Genomic DNA, 15,747 nt, shown 5'->3' with positions numbered 1-15,747 from the left:
AGGGGGCTCCTCTCCGGGGAGTTGGACCCTGGAGACCCATGTCCCCTCCAGCTAAGTGTTCCGAGCTCCCACTAGGGTGCAGAGTCTCAGCTGAATCAAAGGATGCCTGCTCGCTCTGCAGTCGTGCGGGCCCCGGGCGCCCAGCCTCAAGGCAGGGGCTCCCCGGGTGCCGCGACCCCGTCCGATGAGGGGGGCAGTAGGACCCAGGGGCCGGGTGACTGCCCGCAGAGGGAGAGGCGGGAGCCGGGGCGGTTTGGGGGAGGTCTTTGGCTTTTTTTGGCGGAGCCGGGGCGCCCTCCGGAAGCTTTTCTAACTTTCCAGAAGTTTCTCGGGACGGGAGGGAGGTGGGGTGGGGGAACGCCATATATAGATTTGGAGAGCGGGGGCGCGGCGGAGAGTGGAATCCGTTCGCGGCTCGAGTGCGGCACTGTGACTGCAGTCCCGGCGCCAGCACAGCCCGGCCAGGTGAGGGGCGGGGGCGGCCCGGGTGGGGCGGGAGCGGCCGGGGAGAGCGGCGGGAGCTTTGGGGGTGCTCAAGAAAACGAGAGGGGAGAGCGGCCCGCGGGAGGGTTTAGGGGCCACTCCAGAGCCCGCAAACTGGAGTCCCTGGCACTCTGGGGACAGCTGGAGGGTTCGGCATGGAGAACCCGGGGCTGGGGGGTGATGGCGGAGCGAACCCGAGGGCCAGAGCAGAGATCAGAGCCGGGATGGGGAGTCGGGGCACTCAGAGGGCCCGGAAAAAGTGCAGGGTTCCGCAGAAGTGTGGGGCAGGGGTGCTGGTGGCAGAGAGGAAACAGTGGGGCTGGGAGCCGGGATGCTGAGGCTCGTCCCTCTGCAGGATCAAGGAGGGAGAAGATGGGGTCTGGAATGCCTTCCAGCAGGGACAGGGAGGCCAGGCTGGCTTTGCATGTCGGGGTGCCTCCAGTTGTGGGGTTGAGGCCCAAGGGCCAGTGGACCACCCTCCTCACAGGCTTGCTGGGGGGGCATCTGAGCCTCCTGAGGTAGGGTGGTAGGAAAAGGAGGTGAAATAGCCTTGACTTTTACTTGGCTCTTGGGGTCCCCATGGTTTGGGAGGAGTCCCCCACCGCGGCTCCATTTCTGATCAGCAGCCTGCACGTGTAGGTTATGGCAGCCAGCACCAGTCTCCCCCACTTCCCTCCAAAAAGGGGTGAGGAGGTGACCAGGTCTGCATCGTCCCACAGAAGGGACAACGGGGCGCTCCCTAGAAGGCTTTGAGTCACCCACTCTAATTCTGTCCACCGCCACCTGGTTCCTGGAGTAACTGCAGGGTTAAGGCTACTTAAGAGGCTGGGGTTCCCTGCCCCCAGCTTAGGGACATTCCTGAGACGGCTGGAGTGGTGGAAGAAGAATGAAACCGCTTCCAGCATGACCAGAAAGGCCTGGCCCCTCCTCTTCCCGGGCTTCCGGCTGGTCCCGCTGGTCTGCAGGGCCCGGATGGAGGCCGGATGGAGGCCGAAGGAAAATCAGGGGGCTTTGGTTCCCTGGAAGTCTCTGGCTGGGACCACACCCTCCCGTCCTCAGGCAGTTCATCTGCCCATCCCCCCTTCCTGAGGCCTCCGCGTCCCCTCCTTTTGTCTCTGGTCACCGGGATTCCCGGCAGAAATGTTTTTTCATGGGCTGTGTAACAGGACACCACATCCAGCTCTCCAGAGGGGCTCTGTGGGTGCTTCTGGGAGGAAGGAGCCGTGTGCTAGGAAGCCTGACCCCCACTGATCCTTGGTGGACTGGAGGTGGCTCCCTGCCCGCTCTCTTTCCTCAGTTTCTCCCACTGTTTGGTGAAGTGAATGACCTCCAAGGTCATTGTAGATCTGGGACTGGTTACGTCTTCCTTCTGCCAGGGGCAGTGCAGACAGGGTTCCGTATGGGGGCTGGCCCTACCAGGCCCCCTCCTCACCACCACGCCAGCTCTGCCCTATCCCATCCTCCTCACTCTTCTGTTTTCTTTCAGAATGAAAAAGGCAGGCATTGACCTCCCCCTGAGGCAGTTTCAAGGTACTTTAGCCCTCCTCAAGTGTTCGAGAGCCCTTCTGGTGGTCCCCCCCCCCCCAGCATCTGCTTCCCTTCCCTCTACTTACAAAAATCTGGAACCCAGTCTCAACTTGGCCTGGCTAGCTGTGGGCACAGCCCTTGGTTCTGGGCTCGTGTATTTTTCTTTATGGGACTATAAATCTTCTAACCTTAGCCTAAGGGCTAGGATTTCTCTGTAGCAACAGGGGCTGGGCTGTGGGAGGCTGGCTTGCTTGCAGTGACTTGCCTTCCTCCGTTCCTACTTATGGGTTAACAGGGCAGCCCTTCCCCATAGCTGCACATCTCCCTGCAGAGAGTGACGTTGCGGGCTGGAAGCTAGGGCGAGGGAGGCTCCGTGGCACCCCCTGGGACCTGAACCCAGGCCTCCCGCTTCCCGGGTTGGAAGCTTCCCGGGTTGGAAGCCCCCCTCTGCAGGCGGGTGCAGAGAATTCAGTTTCCAGCCTGCCACGTCACCGGGCGCAGGAGCGCGGCTGTGTGGCTGCCTGAGGAATCCCAAACTAGTCATTTGGAGCTTTTTTAAAAAGCCCCTCCCAGCCCTTTAAGGTTCTGGTTGGCTGGGGGTGGGGCTGTCAAGACAGTGCCTGCCACGTGGCAAGGCTGTGAACTAGACTCCGAGACTGTCTCTCAAGGGGATGCTGGTGGCCTCTGCAGAGGTCCCAGCTCTGGCATCAGCTGTCTGGACTAAAGGCGGCCTTTGAATAGGATGACCCTATATATATGCCTGTTGTCCTGGCCTAATAATTAGTGGTGTCCCATTTTACTCTCTTAAGTGTCTTTTTTTGTACAATAATTATATGGCTGCTCTGCCTTTGAGACTCCAGGCCTGGTGGGGAAGTAGCTAGGGCTGGGAGGAAGGCGGCCTGGGCCCTGAGATATTCCCTTCCCAATCCGTTCTTTAGGGTGAAATTCTGTCTTACCTCTGCAATCCCTACTCTAGGCTACAGATCTCTTTGATACCTCCCCCCAGGCAGCTGTGGGGCTCAGTGGCCTTCCCTCCTCCCCCCACCTCTCCCCATGTACCTTTTGCTTCTCCTCTGCACTGCACCTCCAAGGAGGTGGCAGCCCAGGGAGGGGGGCCTTGGCTTGGTTCACAGGATTGCTGCAGCAGTAGAGTCTTCGCAGAAAGCCAGTGCTCCCCAGGCAGGCTCAAGGCCTGAGGGTCGTCCACCAGGATTCTGAGTTTTCCGTCTTCTTGAGGACCATGAGATGGGATCTCCCAGAGCCGTGGGATCACTGCGGTTCCTTCCAAACCTTCCCTTTGCCATGTCACCTCCTCTTCCCTTGTGCTGCCTGGAGAAGTGGAAATGACCTCAAATTGGACGAGTGTGGAAATAAGTCCGGAAATAAGTCCATGTGGAGAGACTGTCCTGATGGGAGGCCCCAGAGAGGGGAGAGGGGCTTGTCCTAGGGGCCACTGCTACTGCTGTGGTTTGAGGAGGGGACCTGAGGGCAATCTTGAAGCCACAGAGTAGATGGGCATGTGTGGTGATGACTGTCAGATGGGAGGGAAGAATGGAATCTGAGGTGGCCCAGCTTCCTGGGAGAATGAACACACATCTGGCCACCAGCCTCTGGTGAAGGGGTGTCGGTGTCATTGTTCCTTTGAGCTGTGACTTACCCTCTCCCTTAGTATCCTTCCTCTCAGGAAACCTCCCCAGCCCCCGCCCCCCCCCCCCCCCCCCAGCTTTTGTCCTGGGGATTTCACATCCGCTCCAGGGGCTGTGGGCAGATGGGCAGGCAAGTCCCTGCTGAGACAGAAGCCTGGGCATGGAGACCTAGACCCATATAACTTGGAAAATGGAGCCTGAGGCTCAGAGAGGGGAGCACACACACATGCACACATGCGAACTCAAGGTCACCCTTGGGGTAGCAGAGTAGAGCATCTGGACTCTCTCATTTAATGAGTGAACCAACTGGTGACTCATTAACATCCCAGGGCAGAAAGAAAGGCATTCGGGGAGGTGCAGGCCTACACCTCCACCCCACATGACATCCTTTGTCCAGGCCCCTGAGTTTCATGCAGACGCTGAGCCCATCTACCACTTTTTTTTTTTCCCACTGGAAAAGGGCCCCAGGGTTGTATGAGATCAGAGCTAATAACTAAAGACCCCAGGTTTGGGCAAGTGGCCCTGGTTTTTGTTCATTAAGGAACAGCTGAGGCCTCTTGTGTGCCAGGCACTGGGGATATAGAGGGAAGCCAGACTGGCTAGGTTTCCTACCCTCCTGGAGGTCACAGACTAATTAGGGATGGAAACAGTACATAACAAACGTAAGTCTAAATGTTAAGTTCAGTGCAAGAACTCAATAGAGCTGAGGTGGGGACTTGCCTACTTTGGCTAGGGAGTCAAAGAAGGCCTCTGAGAGAGTGGGCAGACGAGACCCCCAATCTGGGCAACCCGGAGTTAGGTCCGGGCTCCCTAGAGCTCTGGGCCGTCTTGCTCCCATCTCCAGGGGACTTGGTGACAGCCAGAAGGATAGGGATGGTTGTTGGCGAGGAACAACTAGGGCTTCAGGGCCGCCCTCTCTCTGCCACCCTCACAGGTCCTCCGTGGTGCTCACGACCCGCCTCCCAGCCATGCGTGCCCTTCTGCTCATCAGCACCTTCTGCCTACTGGCCAGGGCCCTGGCCGCCGAGGTGAAGAAACCCGCGGCCGCAGCAGCTCCCGGGCCGGCTGAGAAGCTGAGCCCCAAAGCGGCCACGTTTGCTGAGCGCAGCGCCGGCCTGGCCTTCAGCCTGTACCAGGCCATGGCCAAGGACCAGGCGGTGGAGAACATCCTGCTGTCGCCTGTGGTGGTGGCCTCGTCCCTGGGGCTAGTGTCGCTGGGCGGCAAGGCGGCCACGGCGTCGCAGGCCAAGGCGGTGCTGAGCGCCGAGCAGCTGCGCGACGAGGAGGTGCACGCGGGCCTGGGCGAGCTGCTGCGCTCGCTCAGCAACAGCACGGCGCGCAACGTGACGTGGAAGCTGGGCAGCCGCCTGTATGGGCCCAGCTCGGTGAGCTTCGCGGAGGACTTCGTGCGCAGCAGCAAGCAGCACTACAATTGCGAGCACTCCAAGATCAACTTCCGCGACAAGCGCAGCGCCCTGCAGTCCATCAACGAGTGGGCGGCGCAGACCACCGACGGCAAGCTGCCCGAGGTCACCAAGGACGTGGAGCGCACCGATGGCGCGCTGCTGGTCAATGCTATGTTCTTCAAGCGTGAGTCCGGAGGGGCGGGGCAGGGCGCGGTGGGGCGGGGCCTCCTCTCCCCGGAGCCCCGCCCCTGGCAAATCAGGTCAGTGTTCCCGTGCTGAGCACCACAGCTGGGGCTCCTTCAGTCCTCATTAACAACCTGTGGACCCAGAGGGAGGCACTGTTATTGAACTCTTGTTACATACGAGACACTAGATTCAGAGAGGTGTAGTGTTGTGTCTAAAGGAACGGGACAGAGATGCAAGCCCCACCGAAGGACTCCATAAGATGTGCTCCTGCCGTGTTTCATCACATCAGAGTGTTGTTGCTTGTCTTGGAATCAAATTTAGTAATCAATTCTATCTCAGTAACGAGCTGGAGAAAGGCTCCACATCTGTGATCATTACTAACCCTCAAAGCAACTTTGGGGGCAGGTGGTGTTACCTACATTTCACAGGTAAGGAAACTGAGGCTCAGCTAGGAGGAGAGAGCCCGGACTCAGGTCCAGGTGCATCTTGAGTTGAAGATTCGATTTGGGCTTAATGTGTATTTTTGAGTACCTATATGGATAGCACTGTTCCTCTCACGGCATGCTGTGAGGATGAGGTGACCCCTCTTTTACAAATGAAGGGACCAAGATAGGGGTGAAAGGTCTTGCAGCCAGTTGGTGACTGAGACTGAATTTGAATACACGTCTGTATGTGACATAGGGCAGGGCTCATGCCACTGTCACGTATTCATGGTTTTTTGGGTCATTTTGGGGGGCACAGAGATAGGGCTTGCAGACAAGAATTAAGGGTGGTCTTGGGGCATCCCCTGCCCGGGGCACAGACCTCAGTTAGCAGGTGGGGTGGGCAATCTAGCTCAGCGCATGTTGCGCAAATGCCTGACGGCTGTCAGGGCGGAGGTGGACATGGTGGTAGCTAAGCTGAGGGTCCTCCTTCTGAAGGCACGCCCTGTCATGTGGAAACAGGTAGGCCCTAAATGTAGAGAGCCATATATTCAAGCAGCATGTCCTGGGGCCAAGACCCACACCCCCAAAGCAGGGAACATGTACTCTGTGGGCTGGGTGCTCGGGGGGAGGTGGGCCACAGGTGAGCCCAGAAGACTTTAACAGAGGCCTTGAGCAGGGAAAAATCCAGGGTATGCAGTTGAGGGGAGTGTCTTGACAAGATGGGGGCATCTATTTCTGACCTTGTGTTCTACTTCCCACTACAGCACACTGGGATGAGAGATTCCACCACAAGATGGTGGACAACCGAGGCTTCATGGTGACCCGTTCCTATACCGTGGGTGTCACCATGATGCACCGGACAGGTAGGTGCCTTGCAGGGCGGGGTTGGGGGGGCAAAGTGGGGGCTTGAGGGTGCTTGGGGCCTGGCCCGCCCCCGCCCCACGGTGTTGCCAGCGCCGTTTCTGCTCTTCTCCCAGGTCTCTACAACTACTATGATGACGAGAAGGAGAAGCTGCAAATTGTGGAGATGGCCCTGGCGCACAAGCTCTCCAGCCTCATCATAATCATGCCCCACCACGTGGAGCCCCTCGAGCGCCTTGAGAAGCTGCTGACCAAGGAGCAGCTGAAGATCTGGATGGGGAAGATTCAGAAGAAGGCTGTTGCCATCTCCCTGCCCAAGGGTGTGGTAGAGGTGACCCACGACCTGCAGGTGAGGGATGGCCCAACTCGAGGGCCTGCAGGGCTTGGAGGGGGGCATGGCGCATGGGGCAACCATTCACCAGCTCAGCAGGTCTGTCCTGAACCCCTCTGGCTGTCCAGGCAGTACTGGGCTGTGCTGGGGGAGGAGGCATGGTCCCTGCCCTTGGGAAGATGGTGATAACATCAATAGCTAAATATTGGGTTGGCCAAAAAGTTCGTTCAGGTTTTTCTGTAACATCGTACGGAAAACCCAAACGAACTTTTTGGCCAACCCAGTATAATTGAGCACGTGCTGTATGCTAGGCACTCTTCCTAAGCCCTTTGTATGTATTAAACTCTTAATTCTCAAAACAACTTTATTAGGTAGGACTATCAACCTTATCTTACAGATGAGGAAAGTGAGGCTCAGGAAAGTTAAATAACGTATCCACATTCACACAGTCAATAACTCAGACGTTTTTGCAGGCATGCCTCATTTTATTGTGCTTCGCTTTACTGCGTTTTTTTACAAACTGAAAACGTATGGCAATCCTGCGTCAAACAAGTCTATTGGCTCCACTTTTCCAACAGCATTTGCTCGCTTCGTGTCTCTGTGTCACGTTTCAGTAATTCTCGCAATATTTCAAACCCTCCACCAGCAAAAAGATTGACTCCCTGAAGGCTCAGATGATGGTTAGCATTTTTTAGCAATAAAGTATTTTTAATTAAGGTATATGTACATTGATTTTTTAAGACATAATACTATTGCAGAGTTAATAGACTACAGTATAGTGTAAACATAACTTTTATATGCACCGGGAAACCAAAAAATTCGTGTGACTCACTTTATTGCAATATTGACTTTATTGTGGTGGTCTGGAACCGAACCCGCAATATCTCTGGGGTATGCGTGTATAGACTGTTCAAGCTGGAGGATTGTCCCCCGTGCAGTAATAAGACTAATCATGGCTTTCAGCTCTGAGTCACTTGGCTGGAAACTTAACCAAACCTGCTCAACGTCATTTCTCCCTCATGACCACTCCGGGTGGTGGGCAGCGGCTCAGAGAGAAGCAGTGACTCGCTAAGGTCACCCTGGCTAGTAAGCAGTGGAGCTGCAGTTAGTTCTCAAGGCGAAAACTCAGGGTGGCCATTTTGTCAATCAGGAGAGAAAGATCTTTTCCTGTACTCGAAAGGGAAAACTTTCATCTCATTCCTTCCTTGGATTCCAGAAATGATTCCTTGGCAGGTCTCTCACCTACAGAATTGTTTCAGACTTGTTGCTGAGAGAGCGTGGAGAAAGCTTGAGATGAGATGGGGCTTAGGCTCCAAACTGGAGACTAGTGGAGCTTGTGTGGTCTGTACTGTAGACAGCACTGAGGGTTTCCAGAGGAGCCACTGTCTCCCTCTTGTGCTTGTCCCGACTCTACCCCAGCCCTTTCTCCTGCAATTGCTGTCATCTGACTCCCCTTCTTTCTCCCGTGTTTTCCTGGCACCCTGGTTGGACACACTACCCGCAATCCTGCAATAGATTGAGTTGGGAAATTCCAAGAGGGTGATTTGTGCAAAGTCAAGGGGACTGGAATAGCTGGGCCTAGAATGCCTGTCTCAGGACACCCTGACTCTCAGATCCCTAGGTCTCGTGCCTGTTTGGCCATGCTGGGGAAGTGCACTGTCCCGCAGAAGCCTGGGCCCTGAAGGCTGCTGTTCACTCAGCCGACAGTCCTTTACTGCCACCTCTTCTGCACTGAGAGCCAGGGAGAGCCCTGAATATGGGCCCTGCCTTGAGGGAGCTCTGAGCCAGGTGGGAGAGGCAGACAGGACCACACACTGATAGCCAGAGGGAGGCCAGGGGTGCTGAGGCCCAGAGAGGTGCGGCTCCAGTCTTGTGGGATAGGGAAGCCTTCCCGGAAGACGTGGAGTCTAAAGGGCCCTACAGAGACAGGGTAGCCACTGAGATGCCATCGAGGATGCAGTTTCAGGGAGGCTGTTGAGTGGAGAGCGGAGTGGGACATACTGAGGGTTAAGGCTGCAATGCAAGCACAGTTCACAGGAAAGAGCTTGTCCTTGGCTTCCAGGGGTTGTGCAGAGCCTTAGAAGAGGGTGTGTGTGTGTGCGTGTGCGTTTTAACTTTTTACTATGGAAATGTATAAAAATATATTAAAAATAGAGACATTAGTATCAGGAACCCTCATGTATCCATCACCCAACATCAACCATCATCAACTCATGACCAATAAGGATTCATTTATACACACCCATTCCTCGCCCATCAGATTATTTTGAAGCAAATCGCAGACATCATATCACTCTGGAAAGATTTTAAGCCCCAGAGTGATGTGGTCATAGCTGTCCTTAGGAGTCTTTCTCAAACTTGAGTGTGTCAAGAACTACCTGGAGAGTTGGTTCAAAAAAGTTCCCAGGCCACCCCCAGAGATTGTGATTCCGTGGCTCTGGGCTGGAGCCAGGGAATGTGCGCTTCGTGTAAGTCCCTGGGGCACGCTGATGCTGGCGATCCACCACCCACAGTTCGAGAAGCACAGGTCAAGATGGCTCGGCGGGGCCAGGCATAAATTCTGCCTTTTCCCCCTGAGCCTTAGTTTCCTCATCTGTGAAGTGGTGATTGGAGGCTGTTGCAGGGTTTTCATGAGAATTAGGAAAGCAGTGCTTGGCAGTGCCCACACCATGTCTGGCACACAGAAGGTGGCAGGGGGTGGTAATCTCTGCTCTGAGGGAAGAGACGGGAGGAGACAGCAGGCGGTGTGGGTGGAGGGTGAGGGTCTAGGAGCCTTACCCACCGTGGCCTCACCGGCACTCACCTGGTCCTGCAGAAACACCTGGCTGGGCTGGGTCTGACTGAGGCCATCGACAAGAACAAGGCAGACCTGTCTCGCATGTCCGGCAAGAAGGACCTGTACCTGGCCAGTGTGTTCCACGCCACCGCCTTCGAGTGGGACACAGACGGCAACCCCTTCGACCAGGACATCTATGGGCGTGAGGAGCTGCGCAGCCCCAAGCTCTTCTACGCCGACCACCCCTTCATCTTCCTGGTTCGAGACACCCAGAGCGGCTCCCTGCTGTTCATCGGGCGCCTGGTCCGGCCCAAGGGTGACAAGATGCGAGACGAGTTGTAGGGCCCCAGGGTGGGTGTGGGATGGCACGGGGCAGCGGGAGGCTCCTGAGACACATGGGTGCTATGGGGGTGGGGAGCTGAGGTACTGACCTTGGATGGTCCACGGGGTGGGGGTGGGAAAACAGGGGGGCTGGCTGTGTCTGAGCAGACCTTCCCAGCCAGGATTCACTCTGCCTGGACACAGGCCCCCAGATGTCAGGATGCTGAGCCCAGAGACCCCACATCCTGTGGGAGCTGGGCAGTAGTCATGGAGCCCTGCTCCCAGCCCTGGGATCCAGGCTGCCTCGGTCAGTGTTCATATTTATAGCTGTGTGCTTTCTCATCTGTGAGACAGAATCGAGCTGGGGGTTCAGCCAAGCCCTCATGGAATGGGGGCCCTCTTCCTGATACTACCACCACCTCAGCCCCTCCCCGGCTTCCTCCCAATCTTCTAACTTCCCTCAACTATAAAACTAGGTGCTGCAGCCCCTGGGACATGTACCCCCTCCCCCGCCATGGGTCCGACCCCAGTGAGGGGGTCGGGTATAGCTTATGGGGCGGCAGGGGGAGCTCTTGGGCAGACTCCAGTCAGGCATCATGGGGATGAACTTTTTTTTTTTCCTTTTATAGATTTTCAAAGATGGGGAGGAAAGGGGGGAAATGAGCCTTTGTTGCTGTCAGACAAAGATCTTATTTGTACAATTGTTTTTTTTCAATAAAATTTTCCAGTGAAATTTTGTCAGAGCATGGAAGGAGATTGGATCAGAGATTCCCATCTCATTCTTCCCCGGGGATAAGGGCTCCTTCTGTTAAGCCACGTTTGCTACTAATAGCCTTTGTCAGGCCCTGAAATCCTGGCAGATGAATGCAGATGATACCGTGTGGCAGGCCCACTATGTGCTGAATTGGAAATTGTTTTGGCTCGGGCTACCCTGGAGAGATGGTGGCTGCAGGGCCGGAGTGACAGTGCTGGACCTGGAGCCCAGACTCTGCTGTCCTGCTGTGCAGGGCCCCAGGGTCCCAGTCTTCAGCCCCCTAGGCTTTCACTTAAAGCTGACCTCATCCAAATCCAGGGCCAGAGGGCACAAGCTCAGGCTGCCCAGCTGGGCAGGACTTTGTGAAGAAGGAGCTTGTGGGAACCTTGCTCTGTGTTTGGGTTTGCAGCAGGAGATGAGGGACCTGATACAGTCCTCACATTGGTTACCTTTCATGGTCCTTGGGGCTCCTGACATCACAGCTCAGGGAGGGAGAGGGCAAGTGGGATGCACGGGACAGAAGACCAGTGGCCAGGGAGGCAGAGGAACAGAGGAAACTGGATTCATGTCCCATCTCTGCTGTTTGCTGGCTGTGTGACTTTGGGAAGGTCACTACCTCTCTCTGGGCACCTCTCCAGCTTCTGTTTGCCAACAACTCTGCCCTGGGGGTTGTTGGTCTGAGGAGGGAATCCCTGCCTGGCTGGGCAACCTAGTTGGAGTCCTCCCAGATGTGAATGGGGCTGCAGAAGGGCCAGCTGATTCACTCCCATTATTACCATAATGCAACACAACTGTTTAGAACTCCAGGTCTGTTCTGTGCTGTGAACCCAATAAATTAGATCTCTGCCCTCAGGAGGCTTCATCTAGAAGTGGAGACGTAGGGACAGTGACAGGTATGCTCGGTACACTGTTCCAGTCCCCTGGATCATTCTGTTGCCAGACATGCCACACTTACTCTCCTGCCTCAGGGCCTTTGCACTAGCTGTTCTTTGTGGCAAGTGGTTCTTCTAGATCTTTGCAAGACTGCTTTTTTGTCGTCCAGAACTCAGCCTAAATGTCATCTACTCCACAAGGACCTTCCCTAACCACCCAGTATAAGCAGCTCCTCCACAACATCAGTTTCTTTACTATGTTTTCTTGCTTTACTGACTCAGTGCTCCTAAATTATCCATCTATTGACACATTTGGTCTGTCCCCACTACTAGAATGGAAGCTCCACGAGAATAGGGACGATGACTTTTTAAAATTTTTTTTATTTATTTACTTTTGGCTGCATGCGGGCTTTCTCTAGTTGCGATGAGCAGGGGCTACTCTTAGTTGCAGTGCCTGGGCTTCTCATTGCGGTGGCTTCTCTTGTTGCGGAGCACGGGCTCTAGGTGCGCGGGCTTCAGTAGTTGTGGCATGTGGGCTCAGTAGTTGTAGGTCACAGGCTCTAGAGTGCAAGCTCAGTAATTGTGGCACGTGGGCTTAGTTGCCCGCGGCATGTGGGATCTTCCCGGACCAGGGATCGAACCCATGTCCCCTGAATTGGCAGGCAGATTCTTAACCACTGTGCCCCATGTCTTGTTCATCACTGTATGTCCTGCACTCAAATTCAGTGTCATACACACATAAGGCACTCAAAACATTTTATTAAGTGAAAGAGCTGTGTTAGAAGGGCACCAGGGCTTCGGGAATCCAGAAGGGTGCTATGGGTGGGTGCCATGTCTGCCATGGGGAGATCAAGGAAGACTCCCAGGAAGAAGTGACATGTAGGCTGCCTTGAAGGGTAAGTAGGCATTTCTTGATCAGAATAATGATTTTAATAATACCAGCTGGTCCTTCCTTTGTATTTTGCTTCTACTATGTGCCGAACACCATGTCGGTCACTTGATATATATAAATTTTATCCCAGCCTCCTAACAGTTTGGCTAGGTAGGGATTATTCCCATTTTACAGGTGAGATAACTGAGGCTGAGAGCCCAGTGGGGCTGAGCTGGGAAATGCTCCTAGCCAGCTGGAGAGTTGTTCTTCCTCCATGACACACAGAAAGGGCAGGAGAGGAACTGGCCAGATTTTAACAGGAAAGGTACATAACCTCAGTCTGTATACATTGTCCAACTTAGTCCCCACAATAGCCCAGTTAGGTGGGAAGTCTTCCTACTCACACAGGTATAGTTCAGAGATGGGGAGACTGGACTAGAAGTTGGGACTCCTGGACCCAAAGCTCAGCCTGCAACAGCTTCCCCACCAGGTGGGCATGGGCAGTGAAGGAAGGCAGGGCTGAGTGTGGGGCTGTCCAGATGACACAAACGGGGCCCTGAGGCCACCTGCCTCCATCCGGGCACAGGCGGGAGGGTGGTGGGAGGTCTGTGCTCCCACCTCACAGTGAGGGGTAGGGTTGCTGGCGTGAAGAGTGGCAGGGCAGGTGGTAGAGGTGGATAGGTCAAGGTTGGGCTGGGGCTGGACCAGCCATGTCAGCACCCTTGATGGCCCATCACAGCTCTGTGTGGAGCTTTCTTGCCACCTGGAGGCCACTGAAGGGACCTCCTTGTTATTTCCACCACTGTGCTTGTTAAAAGTCTCAGAGAGATGATGACCCTGCTGCACTGTGTGGGTCCTGGACATGAATGCAAGTGTGGGGAGATGGGGATTAACTTTTACTGAGCACCGACTATGTGCCCTGCACTGCCGGGTACACGTGAGGGAAGCTCTTAATTCTTAGAGCTTCCCTCAGGGGTAGCTATTACCATCCCAAGTTATAGAAGAGAGAACTGGGGTTTAGAGAATAACGTGACCAGCCCAAGGCCACCTAGCAGGTCAGTGACAGAGCCTGGCAAGTATGGGAGCGCAGGTCAGCTGGCTGTGGAGGAGAGAGGTGGTCGGTACGCGTGAGCTCCGTGCTCCATGGTTTACAGGAGGCGGTCAGTAACCAATGGGATTCTGTATAATCTTTACTCCAGTCCCTGCAGCTAAAACCTCCTTGAGAGTAGCCCTTGTCTGCCCATGCCCTGGCCACAACACCTGGCACATAGGAGATGCCTAATAAATGCTCACTCAAAGGAAGTGGTCCAGTGGGTGCTTTGGCGCTTAGCAGCAGAGGCATTGGAGCCTGGCAGACCAGACTGGAGTCCCAGTTCTGCCACTCCTAGCTGTGTGGCCTTGGGCCAGATACTTAACCTCCCTGAGCTTCAGTTTCCTCACTAGGAAGATGGGAATGATAATAGTAAGTACCTCATAGAGCTGTGGTGAGAATGAAATGAGGTAACCCATGGTACCTGGCAAATAATATGTGGCCGAGAAATATTAACTATTTATAAGAGAAGGTAAACAAATCAAGATCATACTGCAGAGCTGGGATTTGAACCCAGATCTCCACAACTTTAAAGCCTGATTCTTTCCATCATGCTGTACAACCTGGGGGTCAGGCAGAGTGGAAGTGGTCAGGGAAGACTTCCTGGAAGAAGAAGTGCTAGAGGTTGGTAGGAAAGAGGGGAAGAGGCATTCTGGAAGAGAGGCCCAGCGTGAACAGAGATGCGGCTGCTGGAAGGGCCACGGGAGCCTGGGACACAGCAAGGGGCCCGGGGGAGGGTGGGGGCGAGATAGAGGGAGGCCTGGCTGCTAGGTGCTGGGCTGAACTGCTCTGAGAGGGGCTGGGAGGAGGCGGCTGACGGGGAGGCCCCGAGGTCAGTGAACGCTTCTGCAGGAGCAGAGCAGTTGGTTTTGCCACTCCCACCCCTCCAATTTCCCTCCTTTTCCCACAGCCCCCGCTTGACTTATCCCCTCCCCTGGACTTTCCTCCCTCTCCTTTTGCTCATGTGGCCTCTTCTGCTGGTATCATGCCTCCCCCCACCTCTGCCAGTGGAGCCCTCCTCATCCTTCAAAGCCTATCTCAAAGGTTACCGACTCTCCAGAGACCCTTCCTGGGCCCCTGTCAGAAGCGCAGCTGCCTCTGTGCTCCCAGAGCTCTGGGGAAACATCTCTGGGCAGCACGCACCGCATTTTCCCTCCAGGTGCTCTTGGGGGGAATTGGTCCTTCAATACCTCTTGCTGTCACCTTTCTTCCTCTCTCTCTGTGACATGGACATGTCTACTCATCTCCCCTGCACGCCTACCACCAGTGTTTCATTTGTCGGGGGAGCACAGAGTCCACATGTCCGGGCACGAGCTGATCCACCTGGCTGTTCCAGCAAGAATTAGAAAGTGTTCTGACACTTCAAATACACCTACTGAGAAGTGGGCAGCTCTCAGACTTCCTTTTTTTTTTCATGTCATTCCTCTGTCTTGGTGTAAACCAGAGATGACAAACTCAACAGGGGAGCCGAGAGGAGGCCCAACAGGAGGGGAGAGCTAAGCTATGTTATATAACTTATCAAGACGGGAGTTTGATGCTGCAGTCAACAAATTCCATTGTCCGTTTGTCAGCTGAATTCACAGTGCTGCTAGATCTCAGGTGAAATTTAGGGCACTGATCTCAGGGAGGGAATTAGAGGCCATATGGCAGGATTTGGATGATTTAGAGCACCCCCAGCTCCAGTAAATCCCCACGCAGCACAAGCTGCCCTGCCTGAAGACCTTGAAGTGACCTTGTCTTGGAAGTTACCCTGCAAAGTGTTCTAGTTGTTTATTGCAGAGAAACAAGCCACTCCACACTTAGTGTCTTAAAATGACAATTCATTCTTTTTCACAGTTCTGCGGGTTGGCTGGGCAGTCCTTCTACTGGTCTTGTCTGGGTTCGCTCGGGTGACTGTAGCCACCGGGTGCTGGGCTCAGCTGGGATGGCTAGGCGCTGAGCCTCTCTCTTATGTGGGCCTGCGTCCCCGTCTTCTTCCTGGCACAGTGGTGGCCTCAGGATTCTGAGAGGATAAAGGCGGGAGCTAAGCCTCTGAGGCCTGGGCTCTGCAGCTTATATCATGTCGCTTCCATCACATCCTGTTGGTCAAAGCAAGTCATGAGGCCAGCCTGGATTCGAGGGGTGAAAACGAGACTTCACGTCTGGATGGAAAGAGCAGCGAAATATCATGGGCATGATTTCAATCTACCCCACAGGGG

General features: G+C 54.9%; 1 protein-coding gene across 1 annotated transcript; it reads left to right on the top strand.

Annotated features, from left to right (window-relative positions):
- The first annotated feature begins 271 nt into the window (after positions 1-271).
- On the top strand, positions 272-10,695 carry SERPINH1 (serpin family H member 1). Its single transcript, XM_065881726.1, has 5 exons — positions 272-465; positions 4,591-5,246; positions 6,438-6,536; positions 6,651-6,883; positions 9,681-10,695. The coding sequence occupies exons 2-5, from the start codon at positions 4,625-4,627 to the stop codon at positions 9,981-9,983; spliced, it is 1,257 nt and encodes a 418-aa protein (XP_065737798.1). The 5' UTR covers positions 272-465; positions 4,591-4,624; the 3' UTR covers positions 9,984-10,695.
- The last annotated feature ends 5,052 nt before the right edge of the window (positions 10,696-15,747 follow it).

Source organism: Phocoena phocoena, chromosome 8, assembly GCF_963924675.1.
Source record: "Phocoena phocoena chromosome 8, mPhoPho1.1, whole genome shotgun sequence".
Taxonomy (NCBI): domain Eukaryota; kingdom Metazoa; phylum Chordata; class Mammalia; order Artiodactyla; family Phocoenidae; genus Phocoena; species Phocoena phocoena.
The sequence above is the reverse complement of the archived record's forward strand: the minus strand, read 5'-3'. Positions and strand labels throughout refer to the sequence as shown.